The 15,846-nt window shown below is 39.9% G+C and overlaps 1 protein-coding gene across 1 annotated transcript in view; it reads right to left on the bottom strand.

The window, feature by feature from the left end:
* Positions 1-11,158: 11,158 nt before the first annotated feature.
* The window catches only part of LOC104074920 (opsin-5-like), a 25,099-nt gene continuing 20,411 nt past the window's right edge, over positions 11,159-15,846 (bottom strand). Inside the window, exon 5 of the mRNA XM_009575221.1 lies at positions 11,159-11,795. Within this exon, the coding sequence (XP_009573516.1) occupies positions 11,184-11,795 (612 nt within the window). The 3' untranslated portion in view covers positions 11,159-11,183. The remainder of the gene's footprint in view (positions 11,796-15,846) is intronic.

Below are 15,846 nucleotides of genomic sequence, written 5' to 3'. Positions count from 1 at the left end.
GTGAGGTACATGCACTATTTAGTTTGATAATTCCCTTACCTGTGAAAGGCTCACTTTTACACCTGGTTTTTTGAACTTTTATCTGTGTACTGTATCTGCTTATTATGCTTCTAGTAGAGTCTGAGTCCTAGATCTTCTCACCCCTGGAAAAGGGCAATGGGACTTTAAGATTAACTGATTCTCTATTCACTTCAGCTTGTACATCAGAAGTCTCAGACAAAGGCATAGTGCAACGAACACAATGGAAATGAGAGGACTTCCTATGTTCCTTGCCAGCTACTGCTCTTTTGAAAAATTCCAATTAGGTATTCTACAGCTGTATATTTTTTAAATCAAAGTATCTTATGGAGGACTGTCAACTTCAATTAGCTTCAAGGTTAAAAGTCAGGCAGGTTACCAGTGAAAAAGTGTTTTCAAGACATCTTTCGTACTCCACCTTCTTTCCTGCCAATGTACTTGGCAGGGTACTGAATTGCTGAGAGACTGGAAGCTTTCTGATTTTTTATTTCCAGGTAAACCAACCATTTGAACTGCCTTGGACCTGAAGCCCTCATAATTTTCTAGGCTCCAACTCCAGGAAAAATAAGCAATTTTATTTCACTGAGAATTATACAGTTATTGGGAATGCATTCTGGAAAACTACCATGAAGGGAAATTAACATCCTACTTGCTCCATCTTTCATTTTCATCTCTGATATGAATATTTGTTCTTGAATAAGCCATCTGTAGGCCTCATGTATTAATGTTAAGTATCAAGCTGTGAGCTGTTTCAAACTACCTAGTAGAATGCTAAAGAGATAGATTGGCTGTTTTTGTGGTCTCAGTAATATATTTAAATGTAAAGTGGTTGGATAAAAAACATCAGAAAACCCATATGAAATAGCTCTTCATTTGAAGAACAGTCCATTAAAATCATGCTATAAAGGAACATTGAGCATAAGGAAAAAGTAGAACAATTAGCAAAAAGCAATTAGGACAAAACTCAGTCCAGATTGATTGATATGTAAATGTCCTGGACTGGAGACTTTGTTCATGGCCACTGACCTTTTGGATAAAGTAAGTTTTAGTGGGTATTGAAGAACGTGTGTTTCATTCTCTGAGGGAAAAAAGTACAAGTTTGACTATAGAAATTAATCAGTAGCCTCTAGATTTAACTGTGATGTTTCAAAACTGTAATACACAAATATTAATAAAGATAATGAGACAATTTAACTTGGGAAGAACATCTCCTACTGGTGGCATGATACCAATTTACTCTTTTTTCAGACTTCAGAGGAGTCACAAACTCAGTTAATACCTCCACAGAGCTGATAGCTTTCCCAACCCCATGTCATCCATCACTGGTGTACAACCTAGGTATGAAAATACTCAAAACATCAAAATATTTTGACAGGTCTTTCCACATTTGAAATACCTTCCCAGTTTGACATAAATTCACCATTTCTCTTTGAGAACTATATTCTTCATACAGTGATCATAAGTTTTGGTGACTACCTTGTTTATATATATTGCCTACTTTTAAGAATGCCTCCTTTTAAGAATGTCATTGAAGACACTGCCAAAAACTCTACTAAGTCAAGTCAGAGTCCATCAGTCACATTTTTCTAATTCACCAGGCCCAACACCTTGTCAGGAAATTAGACTGTTTCATTATATTCTGTTCTCAATAAATCCATTTTATCATATTGCAAATCAAGCTTAATAACTTGGGCAGAATCTTTCCAGTGATCAAAGTTCAGCTGCTTAAAAAAAACAGAAAGCTAATGGACCTTCTGCCTTTTAAAAATGCAGAATGTTGACCCTTTTCCAGTCTTCCAAGACCTTCCCTGTCCTCTATTAATTCTCCAGATAAGTGCTAATGGTTCACAAATTATATTGGCTGCTTCCTTTAGTTCCCTTATGAGATGCTTTTTAATATTGCTTTGCTAATAAAATATAACATATCTACATTAACTAAATGTACTTGATTCTGCTCTTCAGCCTCTTGTGAACATATCTCCCTTCTATAACCATTTAGTTAAATGTGTCTGATTGCGTTAAATTTTTGCAAAGACTGAATTGAAGAAATAATTGAATTCTTCAACATTCTTTGCTTCCCCTCTTATCTGTTCTTTTCTTTTTGCTAAGGATCAGTACTGCCTTTGTTTCTGTTCCACTTCTGACAGAATCTTTTCTATTTGTTTGTCTCTTACTATCTGAGGTCTACTGTGCACCTCCACTTTCTTTACATCCTTGAATTATTCCTTCATAAACACAGCTTGTTTTCACTTCTGAAACAATATCTTTTTGATTTTCAGGTCTGTCAGGTTCAGATTTATCTCAAAAATTCTCTCCCTGCTGGCTTCATGGATGTGTTGCTTTTTTGAAATCCATTCTCCTTATTCTATTACTATTCCTCTGTCAAATTATGTAAAAAAAAAAAAAAAAAATTGTTACCTTTAACCTACACTTCCTTCCACTGTGGTGTTTTAATCAATTCCTGCTTATTACTCGAGACCACGCAGAAAACAGCTCAACCTCATACAATATCCTCCATAGTTTGAGCAAGACTTTATGTCCATCTTGTTCTGAAAACTGTGTTCTATTACATTTTTTAATAAGTCTGCCTGTCTCTTTTTATGTCCCGGTAGTTATTCAACTAGTTCAAGTCCTTTAACTCACTTAGTGCTGTGGGTTTGTGAGTTCAAACCAAATCAAACACCTTCCACTTCTTCACAAATAGGTGATTTGTAGGCAGTTTCTTACCACAATCTCATACATGTTCATTTTCCATTTACCTTCATTCAATGCCTTTCAACAAGCCTTTTCTTTCTGAGATACAAAGCAGATATTTTTCAGTCTTGGCATAGAGCAAGCACAACTCTCCTCCCTTATTTTTCTGGCATTTCTTCCCCAAAGAGCATCACCTTTTTATGCCAATAATATAGTCCTGCAGATTGATAGTACTACCTCTCTGTGACCAGTTATATCATGCCTTTCATTCAGTTTCTTCTCATTTCCCATGTGTGTGTTGAGGCATCTCAAAGGCTAGCACACTGTTCCATTATTGTCCTCCTGACCTCTTACAGGAATGAGGGATTTATTTCATGAGGGAACTAGGGGAGCTGCATGCAATTCCCCTTTCCAACCTTCCCCCAGTGTTTTAGCCTAGATTCATATTCAGCTAACAGTGAAAAAACAGTGTCTAAGGAGGTTCTTTTTCACTACATGAGAACATCCAATGTGCAATTTGTTAAACATACAAAGTAGTTTGGACATCCATTAGCTTCTAACTTCCACATTTAACAGGGTATTGAGAGAACTCTGCTTTGTAAATAGCTTAGTGCCCTGGGAACAGAATTATAGAATCATAGAATCATAGAATGGTTTGGGTTGGAAGGGACCTTAAAGATCGTCTAGTTCCAACCCCACTGCCGGGGGCAGGGGCACCTTTCACTAGACCAGATTGCTCAAAGCCCCATCCAACCTGGCCTTGAACACTTCCAGGGATGGGGCATCCACAACTTCTCTGGGCAACCTGTTCCAGTGCCTCACCACCCTCATAATAAAGAATTTCTTATATCTAATCTAAATCTACCCTCTTTCAGTTTAAAGCCACTACCCCTTGTCTATCACTACATGCCCTTGTAAAAGTGCCCATATTGCTTTTTGAGCAAGGCATAAGGGAAACCTAGATGCCTGGTGTTTCACAGAGCATGCAAAATGCTGCATGTTGGAGCATTTGCTCTTGCATTATGGTGCACAAGTAGTGGGGTACTAGACGGTCTGGATGCTCCCAGAACCACTCAGCCTGGCTGCCTGCAAGCTCTGCACGGCTGTTTCTGTGAGTAACCATCAAAGAAATATGGGCAGATGACAGATGGATCTGAGAGCATATTGTGATCCTTTGCACTCCCAAGGCTGCCACTGAATAGTAGCAGAGAGGTACTCACTGGACCTCAGGCCAGAGGCTGTATCTGTGCTAAGCGCAATTTCCGTCTACAGTAGTATCAGTACACAAAGTGTTACTGGGGCAGCCATTGTTATACCAGTAAAGCTGAATTTTGTACTAGTAAAACCACCCCATGACCTCCACGTGATAATCTTCAGTGCAGGGCTTAAGAGAGATCAAAGTCACCTAGCACAAATGGTTTCCAAATTAAGGTTACAAAGAAGTAAGAGTGGAGTTACGTGTTGTCCATTCCACAGAAGTGGTTCAACAGCTGCAGTTTCAGCAAACTTAGGTGCTCCACCTTTTACAGTGCATGCAGCATCCTACCACATCACCACAGGTTGTGTGTGTTTCTATTTCATCTCCTTCTGTTAAGTTTTCCCAGAAGATGCAAATATCTGTATGTTCTGTGAACAATTTCACACAGATGGTGAATTCTTCAGTAAGAACTTTAAACTGTATTTTTATTCTTATACTAATTTAGTGCCTGATAGTAAAATTCAGCATGATTACAAAGCATTTTGAGAATGATGTTTGTTGTGGATAACTGTCATTAGTTTTATTTGCTCCAAAGACAGTTAAAACCTATTACTTCAGGACACACTGCAGTGGCAGAGGGAGGCCACCAGCTTTGCCAAGGACAGACTTATGCAAATGTGTTTTTTTAGAGCAGCTGGGCTTTGGCTATCCTACCTACGCAGAAATTACTGGAGAATTTTTTGTCCTGCGTCATGCAAGCCACATTGTGTATGGAATTGCCATAGTTCCCCTCTGGCATTGGGCTCTTGGGAACATGCTCTCCCAGAAGAGGAAGTCTCCAGAGTCCATTTATTCAATTTCCTCTGTAAAGCTGCTTAAAATGTCAAAGGAAAAATTTCCTAACTTCTAAAAAAACTTAAAATTTTGAAAATTATGATTTCTGTTGACAACAATATGTACAAAGTTTTTTATTAAAATGTCTATGTTAGAAAATACTTAAGTTTTGATTACAGGCAACTAGAAACTGAAAACTTCTAATTTTTTAACTTTCATATTTCAATAAGAAGCAAGACTGAAAACATTACTTTTTCAAAATAATGTTTTCAAAATAATTTGATTGCTTTAAACATTGAACAACTTTCAAGTGGCCAGGAGTCCTGCAAGGGGCAGATCTCACATATTCCTTCTTTACACATGACAGCCCACCTAACAGATGGAGGTTTTAAATCCTCCATCCGTGCCGAAAGAAAAGACATTGTCTTCACTTCTCTAAAAAACACCGAATATGAGTCATATTTCCAAAGGAATTCCCTGGGTCAAAACATGTTCTTCTACCTTTTGTTTTTTAAGACTAGCTAAATAGTGAATACATAACGAAAATGGTTTTGCTATTTTCAGTCTTGTTGAGGTTTTTAATGTATTACATAGATCACTCAGCAGATCTACGTTTCGCTTCATCTTTCTAACCAGTTGTCACTGCCCTCATATGTTGTAGCCTATACAGCTTTTTAAAATTAGGTGGTAATTATGCTTACTATGGAAGCATTCACTGGAAACATTCAGCGGATACACAGTGTTACAACAAAGGGAAATAACGGTTTCGTAACATAAGCCATAATGAGGCTGTCCTATCTCAGACAGTACAATCTGTACAGTGAGAACATCTTTCCTTTATTTCAGTTCTGGTTTTCTTTTTTTTTAGCTAAATCTATTGAATACTGGTACCAGAAAGCTGGCACCAACGAATGCATTTGGGCCAACACAGCAGTCTGCCAGTGCAGAGTGAGCTGCAAGAGCAAGACCACAGATGTAGGTACGGAGCTTATAGTTGAAAGAAGCAGGACAAAATCAGCTCCCATTCAGCTGGGCTGGGCAGAGACCAGACTCAAAAGAAAATGGGAGCTACTGGTGTATTTTCTGGGAAATCACTCTGCCTTATGAGTTGGTTAACACCTTGGTTTCGTTGGCCTGGTCAAATTGGGTTTAGCTGGGAGTGCTGTTTATTTTGATCTGCCGAGCAGGCAGCGTTGTGGTGCGGGCACCGTGGGAGCATAGAGGTGCTGCAGGATTCCCTCTGCCTCACAAAGCGGCCAGCTGGCAAGGCAGGTGAAATTCACCCGGAAAATCCACATTCAGAGAGGACGTTGCAATGTCACTGCTTCAAGAAAACTGGAAAAAACTGCATGACAAAACTTTTCCACAGTTTTGCTACCACAGATATCCTGACTCAGGACTGTGGATTTTGTAGGAAAAAATGAAGGGAGAAAATCCATTTGCAATTGGGAGTGGAACTTAATCCAACACAGGTAAAAGCTGAAAAGAATAAAGTATTTTGAGAGGAGAAATCAGCTGAGATATGTCACCTACATCGAGCTATGCAGAATGCTTCCCGATACCTTGGGCCTGGACCAAACTTTCCCTGCAAAGTATTTAAATGGTTTTTTTGTCTTCCGGCTTTCTGGTTCTGCCTCTTTACTGGAGGTGCAGTCAAGGCATGTTGAAGGAACCCCCTCCTCAGGTTTGGGGCCATTTGGAGTTGGCCTGATGTAAAAAGCTGTTTAAAACCCAACTGTGGTGAACTGCAGTGGGGGAACCATGGACTGGACAGTGAATGAAAAGCAAAGTGTTTTTAAGCTGCAGACTTAGCTAGTATTTTAAAACAGCATAGTAATTTCTGTTGTACACTTCTGTACATCAGAGAGTACGCTGACTGTGACCACAGTCCATAAAGAAGCTGTCTGTGTTCATGCATGTAGAATCGGAAAAATTGCCTGTAGAAAAAACATCATTTTCCCTGAACAGCAGGTAATCAGCATTCAGCAACAGCCTTGTCTCGGCATGAAGCCTGATAGGAAGCAGAGTGTCATAGCAGAGAAATAAGGTAATTGAAAAGGAAAATGTTTCAGCACTCAGGACGACTTCTGCCAGTCTCTCTGAACTAAATCTCAACAAGTGACTGGCAGACAGTGTCTGCCAGTGTCTCTCAGTCAATGGAATATGTTGGCCCTGACCCTCTTCAGAAAGTGAGACACATCAAACAAAAGACAACAAGACTCATCCTCATTTCAGCTCACAGCTATTAATTTTACGGTGTGACTCCTCCAAATAACAGATGCGTAGCCAGAGCTGTTCCCAGATTCCAAGTGATGGGAGACCAATTTCCAGCACCTTGACTCCTCTAATTACACTGACAAGTCTCCTGAAATCTCTGCTGTGGTCCTTCATCTGAAACAAAAATACAGATGATTCTCAATAGCGTCTGTTGAGCTGAGAGGAATGAGAGGATTAATTAGTTGCAGTTCATAAACAATAAGATTAAAATCCATGAGTAACTGCAAAGTGTAATTGGCAATAACAATGCAATCACCACAGTGCAAGAAGGACAGAATTGGTCCCAGATATTTTACATCTGGAACAAAATATATTGATTGCATTAAGACCATGGAGCAGGGAGAAGCCCAGATCACTAGCTGGCTCTTCAGCTCTGCTGGCCCGGGCAGGTGCCTGCTTCTCCTCGAGGCTGGCGTGCCAGCAGAGGAGCGGTTCCCTATCAGAGGAGCATTGCCTCTAAATCTCCAGGAGTCCGATAGTCTCCATGGGTCTTACCAAAGGGCTGCATCGGGGCATCCTTCAGCTCGCTGGAGAGGGTTATGGCTAGCTGTGGTCCCAGGGCCTGTCAGGTGTCCTGCGGAGGAGGGGGCATGCAGCAGATAGTGCAATTTTAACCCTTCCCCTGCCAGCCCCCCCAGGTGTGGTGCGGGCTGCGGGACGCTGGATGGCAGGGCCACTGTACTGCTGCCCCCGCCACCCTCCCAGGTGCCCTCGGTGGCCGGGCATTACCCAAGGACAAAGGGCTGGTCTGGTTTGACATCTTCTGAATGGTACCAAAACACCCTTACGATTCCAGACCAAGAAAATCAAAGCTTTTCACTTCAAAATTGCTGTACTGAACATTTTTTGTATTTCCAGCAGTGTTTTTCCCCCACACCCAAAACCATTCAATGCTCTCACCTATCTCACAGCTGCATTTTGCAGTTCACTGCAAAACATATCCCACACATTATGGTCTTCTTTTTGGTGGGTGAAGTGCCCTTCTGCAGTCCCATTCAGGGATGTAGTGCTTTGATTTTGTGTCTCATCGGTGCACTGCTTGCACTGCCTGAGCATGCAGAACTGGTCCAAAATACAGATCCTGCTTGCTTATGCAGTTGATTCTGTACAAAGAGTCTATTTCTAGCCTTCCTAGGAGCACTAAACTGGTAGCATGCCACTCATAGTTTCCTATCCAAAGAAACTCTCTTCTTGGCTTTTCTTTCCTGATGTCCTTCACCCATGATGTGACAGAAAGAACATCACTGAGTTCTTTGTTAAAAGCCCATCTCTAGGAAAAGGCATATTTCTCTTACATGCAGCATGAGAAGCAGGACCTGCAGTAATGCCTTTACTTCTTCTCTCTACAGATAGTATTTTTGTCTAAAGGGGAAAAAATAATGGGGATATCCCAGTCTCCCTTCCAAACCCATTGCAACTAAAGCTACCCGCACAAGAGGGAAAACTTTCCCCACCACATAGTGGAAACAGTCTGAGTGCGCTGTCATTCTTAATGTCTAATATATGGGGAATTCTCTGCAAAGGCACAATGTTCCTCCCATTAACTTATGACATGAGCTGGCATGGATTCTATAGTCATTTTTAAAACATTACATTTTCTACTCAAAGTTGAACGTCACCTTCTACGTAAATGTTTTACTCTATACTCAGAGCTGACCGCCAGGTTCAGACAGTCCAATGCCAATTTGAAGGACCCTAGAAAGATACAGTGGGTTTTTTCTTCACATCAACAAAAGGACGTTATGTAAACACATGTTTACATATTTTCACTAAAAAAAAAGTAGCATCTAATGCAAGTCAGCCTTGGCTTCCACTATAGAGAATGCTAAATTGAAAGTGACTATAAATCCAGGCATGGAGGCTCCAAAATTTCTTGTTTTCCTAACATCCCTATGTAGATCTTTTAGAAAAATGATATTTGTGGTTTAGACTAATAGCTCATAATATTATCTTACCATGTAGCTAACAACCAGCACAGCTCAAAGAGCCAAAAACACCCGACGTTTTTCTGATCATTTTAAAAAGCTGCATGTTACAGCTGGGATTTCAAACATTTGTATGGAAGCTGGGCATGCAGCCCCTCCGCACGATGCAGATTATAATTTTTTGTCTTTTGATAGCGTGACGTTTTTAGGCTTTGCAATGATATGCCAGTTAAAACCCCCAAATATACGCCTTTGTCAGTGAGTCCTCCAGAGATTTATTCACACACTCAGGTTTGTGTATTGACATCAATGGGACTTTGAGCAGGAAGGACCAGATGACCTCTGAACGTAGCTTCCACTCCTGTTTTTCACTGATTCACCATCTGAAAAGATCAGCATTGTCTAAACATCCTCAAAGCCTCATCCCACCTCATCTGAAGCCAGAGACAGCAGTTGCAGTAATTGCAGCCCCGCAGAACTAGGTTCCTGTTTGTGCTGTGCTACTGAGACATGTGTCTTGGGAAGTCTTGGAGAAAACATGCACTGAGAGGACTTTCTGAGCGTTCGAAGTCCAGCTGCCTTTTCTGATTGCTTTTTTGGAGTTCCTGAAGAGACACAGTAGTTTTTTACCTTGGGGAGGGTTTCTTTTCTGTAACGCCCTGGAAATGTTTGTACTCTTCATTAGGTCATGTATTTTAAACATATATGCATCATGGAAATCCAATCAGAAGTATCTTAATGATTGTTCATATACAAAAACATTGAAGATAAAAGGAGGCTTGGGGGGTTGATGGTAAGGGCAATTTAAAAACAAGACAGAAAACTCTATCTCCCAAGTAAAGGCACTCTATAGCAACCGAAAATCCCTTAAAATGGCTAATTGGAGACTTTCATAGAATTTAACATGGCTGTCCCTTTTGCAGTCAGGTACATATTCTTCAAGTCACCACAGAAAGAGCAGCAAAATGTGTTGCTGATGAATCATTATCGTTATAAAGATACAGGTATTCCCCTGAGGCTTTGGTAGTGTCTCCCGGGGAGCGGATGATGAACTGGCTCTGCAGATGGCGAAGTCCCTGGGGGGAGGACTGCCTTATCGCCCAAAGTAACCTCAGCTGGAAAACAAAGCCATAATCACTTTTAATAACAAAGCTATGGTAATTTTGGCTGTAACCTGGCCAAAATGAGAGCCTGGCACTTCCAGTGTGCCCTTGCTTTCACGGCAGCAGCAGAGGATATGGTGCTTCTTGCTGGCAAGCCGTGAAACAGAGCAGCAGTTCAACCAAATCCTCCCTAATCAAGTAGAAGCCCTTTCTCCAACACCCCTTTATTTCCTTTTCCTTCCCTTTCCAAGGGAGAAAAAAGGAGCCCAAGAACAAGGGAAAGAAGAGCTGTGCCTATTCTTACTCTGCACATTGTCCTTGTAGCCAAATTCAAGAATTCCTGGAGAATTGGGATTTTCACATGGGGTAGTTTTCACAGGTTTTAGTGGTTTGCACCAGCAGAGATTCTTGCCTTTTGTGGTATTTCTGGGCCAGGTCGTCACCCTCCTAATTCCAAGGTCCTATACAGGAATCCGGGAATAATAAATAATGTCCTAGGGCAAGTTCTAAAATTACACCAAAAGGTAAACAAAAGTTAAATACTATCTTGAATTACCAGAAATATTTTGATTTCATTCATGTGGAATGAGGTCAGAACCTGCCTGTTCATCTCAAAGCAAGGAACAAAATCACCTATACCTCCCAGCACATGCAACATATGAGGTCATTCAGCATCGCTTCTTGGAAAACAGGCATTTCAATTAGCATTTACCTTTTCAGTTGCTATAACAATTAAACCAGCATGAGCTTGTCCTTTTAAAACTCTGCATTGAGTTATTTATTTTGAACAGACAGAATATAAAATGTACATAGTCTAGAAAGGGTAAAAACACTTTATGGAAAACCTCTCAATGGTTAGTGTATTCTCTTGAAAACGGAGTAAAAGGGTGTTATGAAATGCAGAGAGGATTTGTCTGACATAGTTCATGATGTGAACACAGTTAGCACAACATACTTAAGTTGGCATGGCAAGAGTCATACAGGATTTTTAGCATGTCCATGCTGTAGCACGTTTCGCATCAAAGAGTATGAGAAAAAACAGGAAATTAGTCTAGAAAATGGGGTAGTAGACGGACTCTTTAGAAAAAATCTAGTATAACAACAGTACTGCCAGAGGGCTTCATGCAAGCAGCTCTAAAGATCTGTAAATGTATGATGCACAGGTACTGCTTCCAAGGTGATTTCCAAGGGATCAATTTCAGTGCTTTTTTCTCCCCGCACAACCACCTTTACTGACTTCGTAGTGGCCTGTCTCACTTTTGCTTGGAGGTTGCTCTCCAAGGACACAGTTTCTTGAGGAGGGTGTTCCATAGTGCTTAGCGTCTCCTGGCAGCATTTTGGATAGCTTTGAAAGCATTCGAAAGTATCACTGCGCTTTTCATGGGGGAAATAAGAACATTCTTCCACAATTGGCAGCGAATTACAGCTGGATTCATTTTTGCCCTTAAATGTTCTCAGGCTGGTGTTCAAAGTTGATCTGTAGTTCTGTGGTGCCTTGACACAAAAAGAACTCCTGATGCATAACTGTTGAAGAACTGTGAAATCTTTGGCGATGGTGTTTCGGAAATTGGGCTTCAGGAGGAGATAGATAACTGGATTGTAGAGTGTGGAGGACTTTGCAAAGACAGCTGGCACAGCAAAGGCTAATGGAGGAATCTTATCTATTGATCCAAAAGCTGCCCACATGGCAATAATGGCATAAGGGGTCCAGGCAGCAAAAAATCCAATGCACACAGCAACACTCAGCTTGCAGAGAAAAAGAGAAAACAGTGAGTTAAAAAATTGCATGTGTGAGGAAAATAGCCACCAAAATAGTATATGCATAAAAATACCACCTGATTGAACCCCCTTGTTAAAAGTCTCCCAAAGTCTTCCATCATACCTTAACTGCTCTCCAAATGCATATTTTTCTAGCAATTTAATTCTGTCTGAAACTTACTTCTACCTGAAACCTTCAGAGTTAAAATGTATCAGCTCCTACATTTCTCTTCCTCTTCACTAAAGTACCATGAAAACCCTTTTTAGACCAAAAAGGAAGCCAACCTAAAGAAAAAGATACCGTTCTGGGGAAATGCTTGTCTGGATTACAAAGCCATTCCTATCTACTGTGTAATTCATGAGTAATACTGGTTTTCCCAGCTACAGAATGTCTTCCATAATTTTACTGTTGGTGCTCAACTGGAGCCACACAGAGGCATCTAACAGCAGAAAACCGGATTAATCCTGAAGATGAATCAAATTAATGAATTTAAGTTAACTCCTACTGCACAATTGTTTGTCCTAATAAACTCTTTGAAGAAAGCTTTCATATGCCTTTTAAAACAAAACAAAACAAAACAAAACAAAACAAAACCAAAACACCAAACACCAGACAAAAATAACAGGGTTTTTTTTTTCTAAATTATCACAGAGATATGTAAAATGCAAGAATAAATACCAGACCTGCAATAAACATAAACCTTGAGAAATCTAAAGTAAACTGTAAGAATCAGCATGTATAAGAAGACTAACGTGCTGGGCATCATTCTAAGCACTGTTTATAACTGAAGTGCACATATATTTTAAAGACAGAAACAAGAATATTCATGCTCTTGAAGAAACTTCACAAGTCCATTCTTGCCAAAAGCATGTATTTCCAAATAAGGAAGACAGTAGAGAATCCATTCAATCTAGAGTAGTATTGGATCCAAGGGACAGAAGAAAATACATCAGGGAAGTACTTCTGTTTTCAGCTGCTAATTGTGCCACCTGCCTGAGCTGCCCTCCGCAAGTGGGAGTACAGAGCTCCTAACTAGCTCAGTTAACTGCAAATCTACCACTTTTCTCAGTGAGGCTCTGGCTATAGATTCAAGGTTGCAAAAGTCATGGGGTTTTTTTATGAAGAGAGTTGGCATTGTTGTGTTCAGGGTGAGATGAAAGAGGCCCTGAGCACTAACACCAGAGGAACACACATTATACTCTTTTAAGGCATAGAGAGCTCCTCCAAATGCTATTATTTTCTCCTTAAGTGTAATAGTCTCACAAATTTTATTTTGCAAGAAGAAATGCATGGTGATTGCCAAGAAATATATACCACGAGTTTTATGAGGAACTACTGTGGCATTTAACTGTTTTTTCTATTAGGCTAAAATCTGTTTATGAATTTGCGTATGTCTCTAGAAAGCTATCCACTATAATAATAGTGGCACAGGAGAAATTTCCCACTTATGGGTGATAACCATTTAGAGCTCTAACCTGTCACATGAAGTCCAAAGTTAAAGTCATTTGACAGAATTGAGAAACAAGGTGTTTTGACAGAATGAGACTAGTTAAGAAATGATGAAGAGGCAAATCCACAAGATGGGGTGAGCTTAATTTTTATCTTTGTTTCTATAGCATTCTATTTCTTTACATCAGCTGAAGGTCTGGCTCTATCTGTGGATATGCTGGTGCCATATGCATGGGGTTTGTAATCCTTAACTGACCATGGCCAGTATTCAAGACTGAAACTAAAAGCAGTCTCTGTGGCAAGTAATATGCCTTGGCCCTCTAGAATCACATTAAGAAGAAATGGACATTAGAATCAATTGGTGCATTTCCCAGATGGCTTATTTATGGTAGCAGTTAATCTTTGGGATTGTAATAGGCTTTACTTCATTCCTATGGAAAGACGTTTGGCACGTATTTTCAAGGAGCTCTGAGACAACTTCCTGAACTGCATCAATACAGTTTCTAGAGCAAGGAGGGGATTAATCTTGCATAACTTGAGCTATCCAAAAACTTATATGCTAAATCTAAGCCAGTCTAGGTTCTTTACAATGTCAGAGGAAAGAGAGACACATCTCCTGAAAGTAATTGATATCATTCAAAGATCTATGTCTAAAATAGATGTGACGGATCGCTCTCAGGTGTTTGTCACTGACAATTTTGAGGATGTACTTAAGACAACTAAATTTTAATGGAGCACAATTAGGCAAAAGGAACCCCCTTTGAGATATTTAAGCATATCAACTGTACATATCTGTACATTAATGTAGAAAGAGACTTTGTTATTATTATTTATATTGTCACGCCACATATTGAGAAGTCTGGAGTTTAATACAACAGAGCTTGAAAGGACTTAACACTCTCTGCCTATGGTAAGAAGTTTCAAGCCAGGTGCTTGATGAAGTACCTCCATCTCCTTAAGATCAACAAAATGACCAACATGGTTCCAAGAAGACAGGTATGAGAATTGGGCTAACCAGTGATGCCAACACAAGATGGCAAAGAACATCAAGATTTTCATATGCACAACGAAAGAGGAGAATTTTAAATGAGGCAGATAGGGGGCAACTTTGTGAACATTCACAAGAAATTCGCCAAAGGGCCATACCAAAGGACACCTTTGCGGTTTTGTAGGCAAACAAGAACAACAGCAGAACTGCATAAAGACAACAAATAGGGGAACACTGCATAGGCACACTATGCCTTCAAAAACATGTCCTTTAGTACACATTCTCGGAGACATGATGTATTTGTATAACCATATCTTAGCTACGTCTGAAACACTACATGTGCAAGTTGCAGTGGTCAGTTTTCCTAAAATGATCAGAAAAAGATTATTGAATGTACCCTCTTCCAGTGAAAATAGAGAGGCAACAAAGCATAACAAGTCAGCCATAATAAGGGATTTCAATTACCTGCATATAAACCGGTCAAAGATAATAACAGAAAAGTTTTGAAAGCAAAATAATCTTTTTCACAAGCTCTTTCACTGTAAGGGACAGAGTACTTGCGAGTGAGCGTTCCTTTTTTCCTGCTGGTTCATATTTCAACTTTGTCGATGATTTCCAAAAAACTTTCTCAATTCAGTGCACAATACAGTGGCCAGAGGTTACCTAACAATGTAAGTACCAGGATAGAAACCAAGCGACATCAGTTCTGTAATTCAAGCCTCAACAACCAACTAGAATTCTGGGAATATGTCAGAAAAAACAACTTTACTTCTGCCTCAGGTAGGTTATTTCCAATGATGAGTTCATTTTACCCCAGAAACTGTTGCTCAGAATAACTGATCTGTACATTCTTTTATTTCATTTCATTAACTCACAAAGGCCACACATCAACTACATACATCAAGGAGAACTGTTCATAAGTGAATATGACTTTCACACTATGAGACGGGTCAACTACCCCATTTCATTACATCATTGTGTGATTGATTCAGTTATCTTTATGCTATACTTGATGGACAGGTGTGAGTTCTGGCCTTGGATTTCCTCCTGTGAAGATAGTAGCACCTGAGGCAGCAGTCACCTGTGCATCACTACACGATGAGACCCAGGGGGGACAACAGGCATGCTGGACTACAGCCGAGCCTTTTGATAATTTCATTCTAGACTTGAGCCCAGCATCTCTCATTAAAGCGAAGAAGAGACACATTTCCTAATTTTAGCCTCAGCCTACAATACACAGCTGCCAAAATTGCAGTAACAGCAAACTGAGCCCGTATAGAACACAAGGAAATCCAGCATAAAGTTGTGTGGCTGATTAAGGAACAATGTGATGATGTGACTTAGAAAAATATGTGCAGGCCTCATATAAAGGCATAAAAAAATTTAGTTGTTATGGAAACTATTCCAAAAGGCACTAGGTAACTCATTACAGTTTTTAGCAAGCACAATCAAAGGTTTATAATCCAAAATCCCTTAGTGGTAATAGGAAGATGATTTTAATAAACTATAATGGACTCTCTGTAATGTCTTTATTTTATCATGGAAATAGAAAGAAAAATAGCTTCAGCTCTATGGTTATCTTTTCATAGCTGCACATATCC

Source organism: Fulmarus glacialis, unplaced genomic scaffold (genome assembly GCF_000690835.1).
Source record: "Fulmarus glacialis isolate BGI_N327 unplaced genomic scaffold, ASM69083v1 scaffold15093, whole genome shotgun sequence".
NCBI lineage: Eukaryota > Metazoa > Chordata > Aves > Procellariiformes > Procellariidae > Fulmarus > Fulmarus glacialis.
The sequence above is the reverse complement of the archived record's forward strand: the minus strand, read 5'-3'. Positions and strand labels throughout refer to the sequence as shown.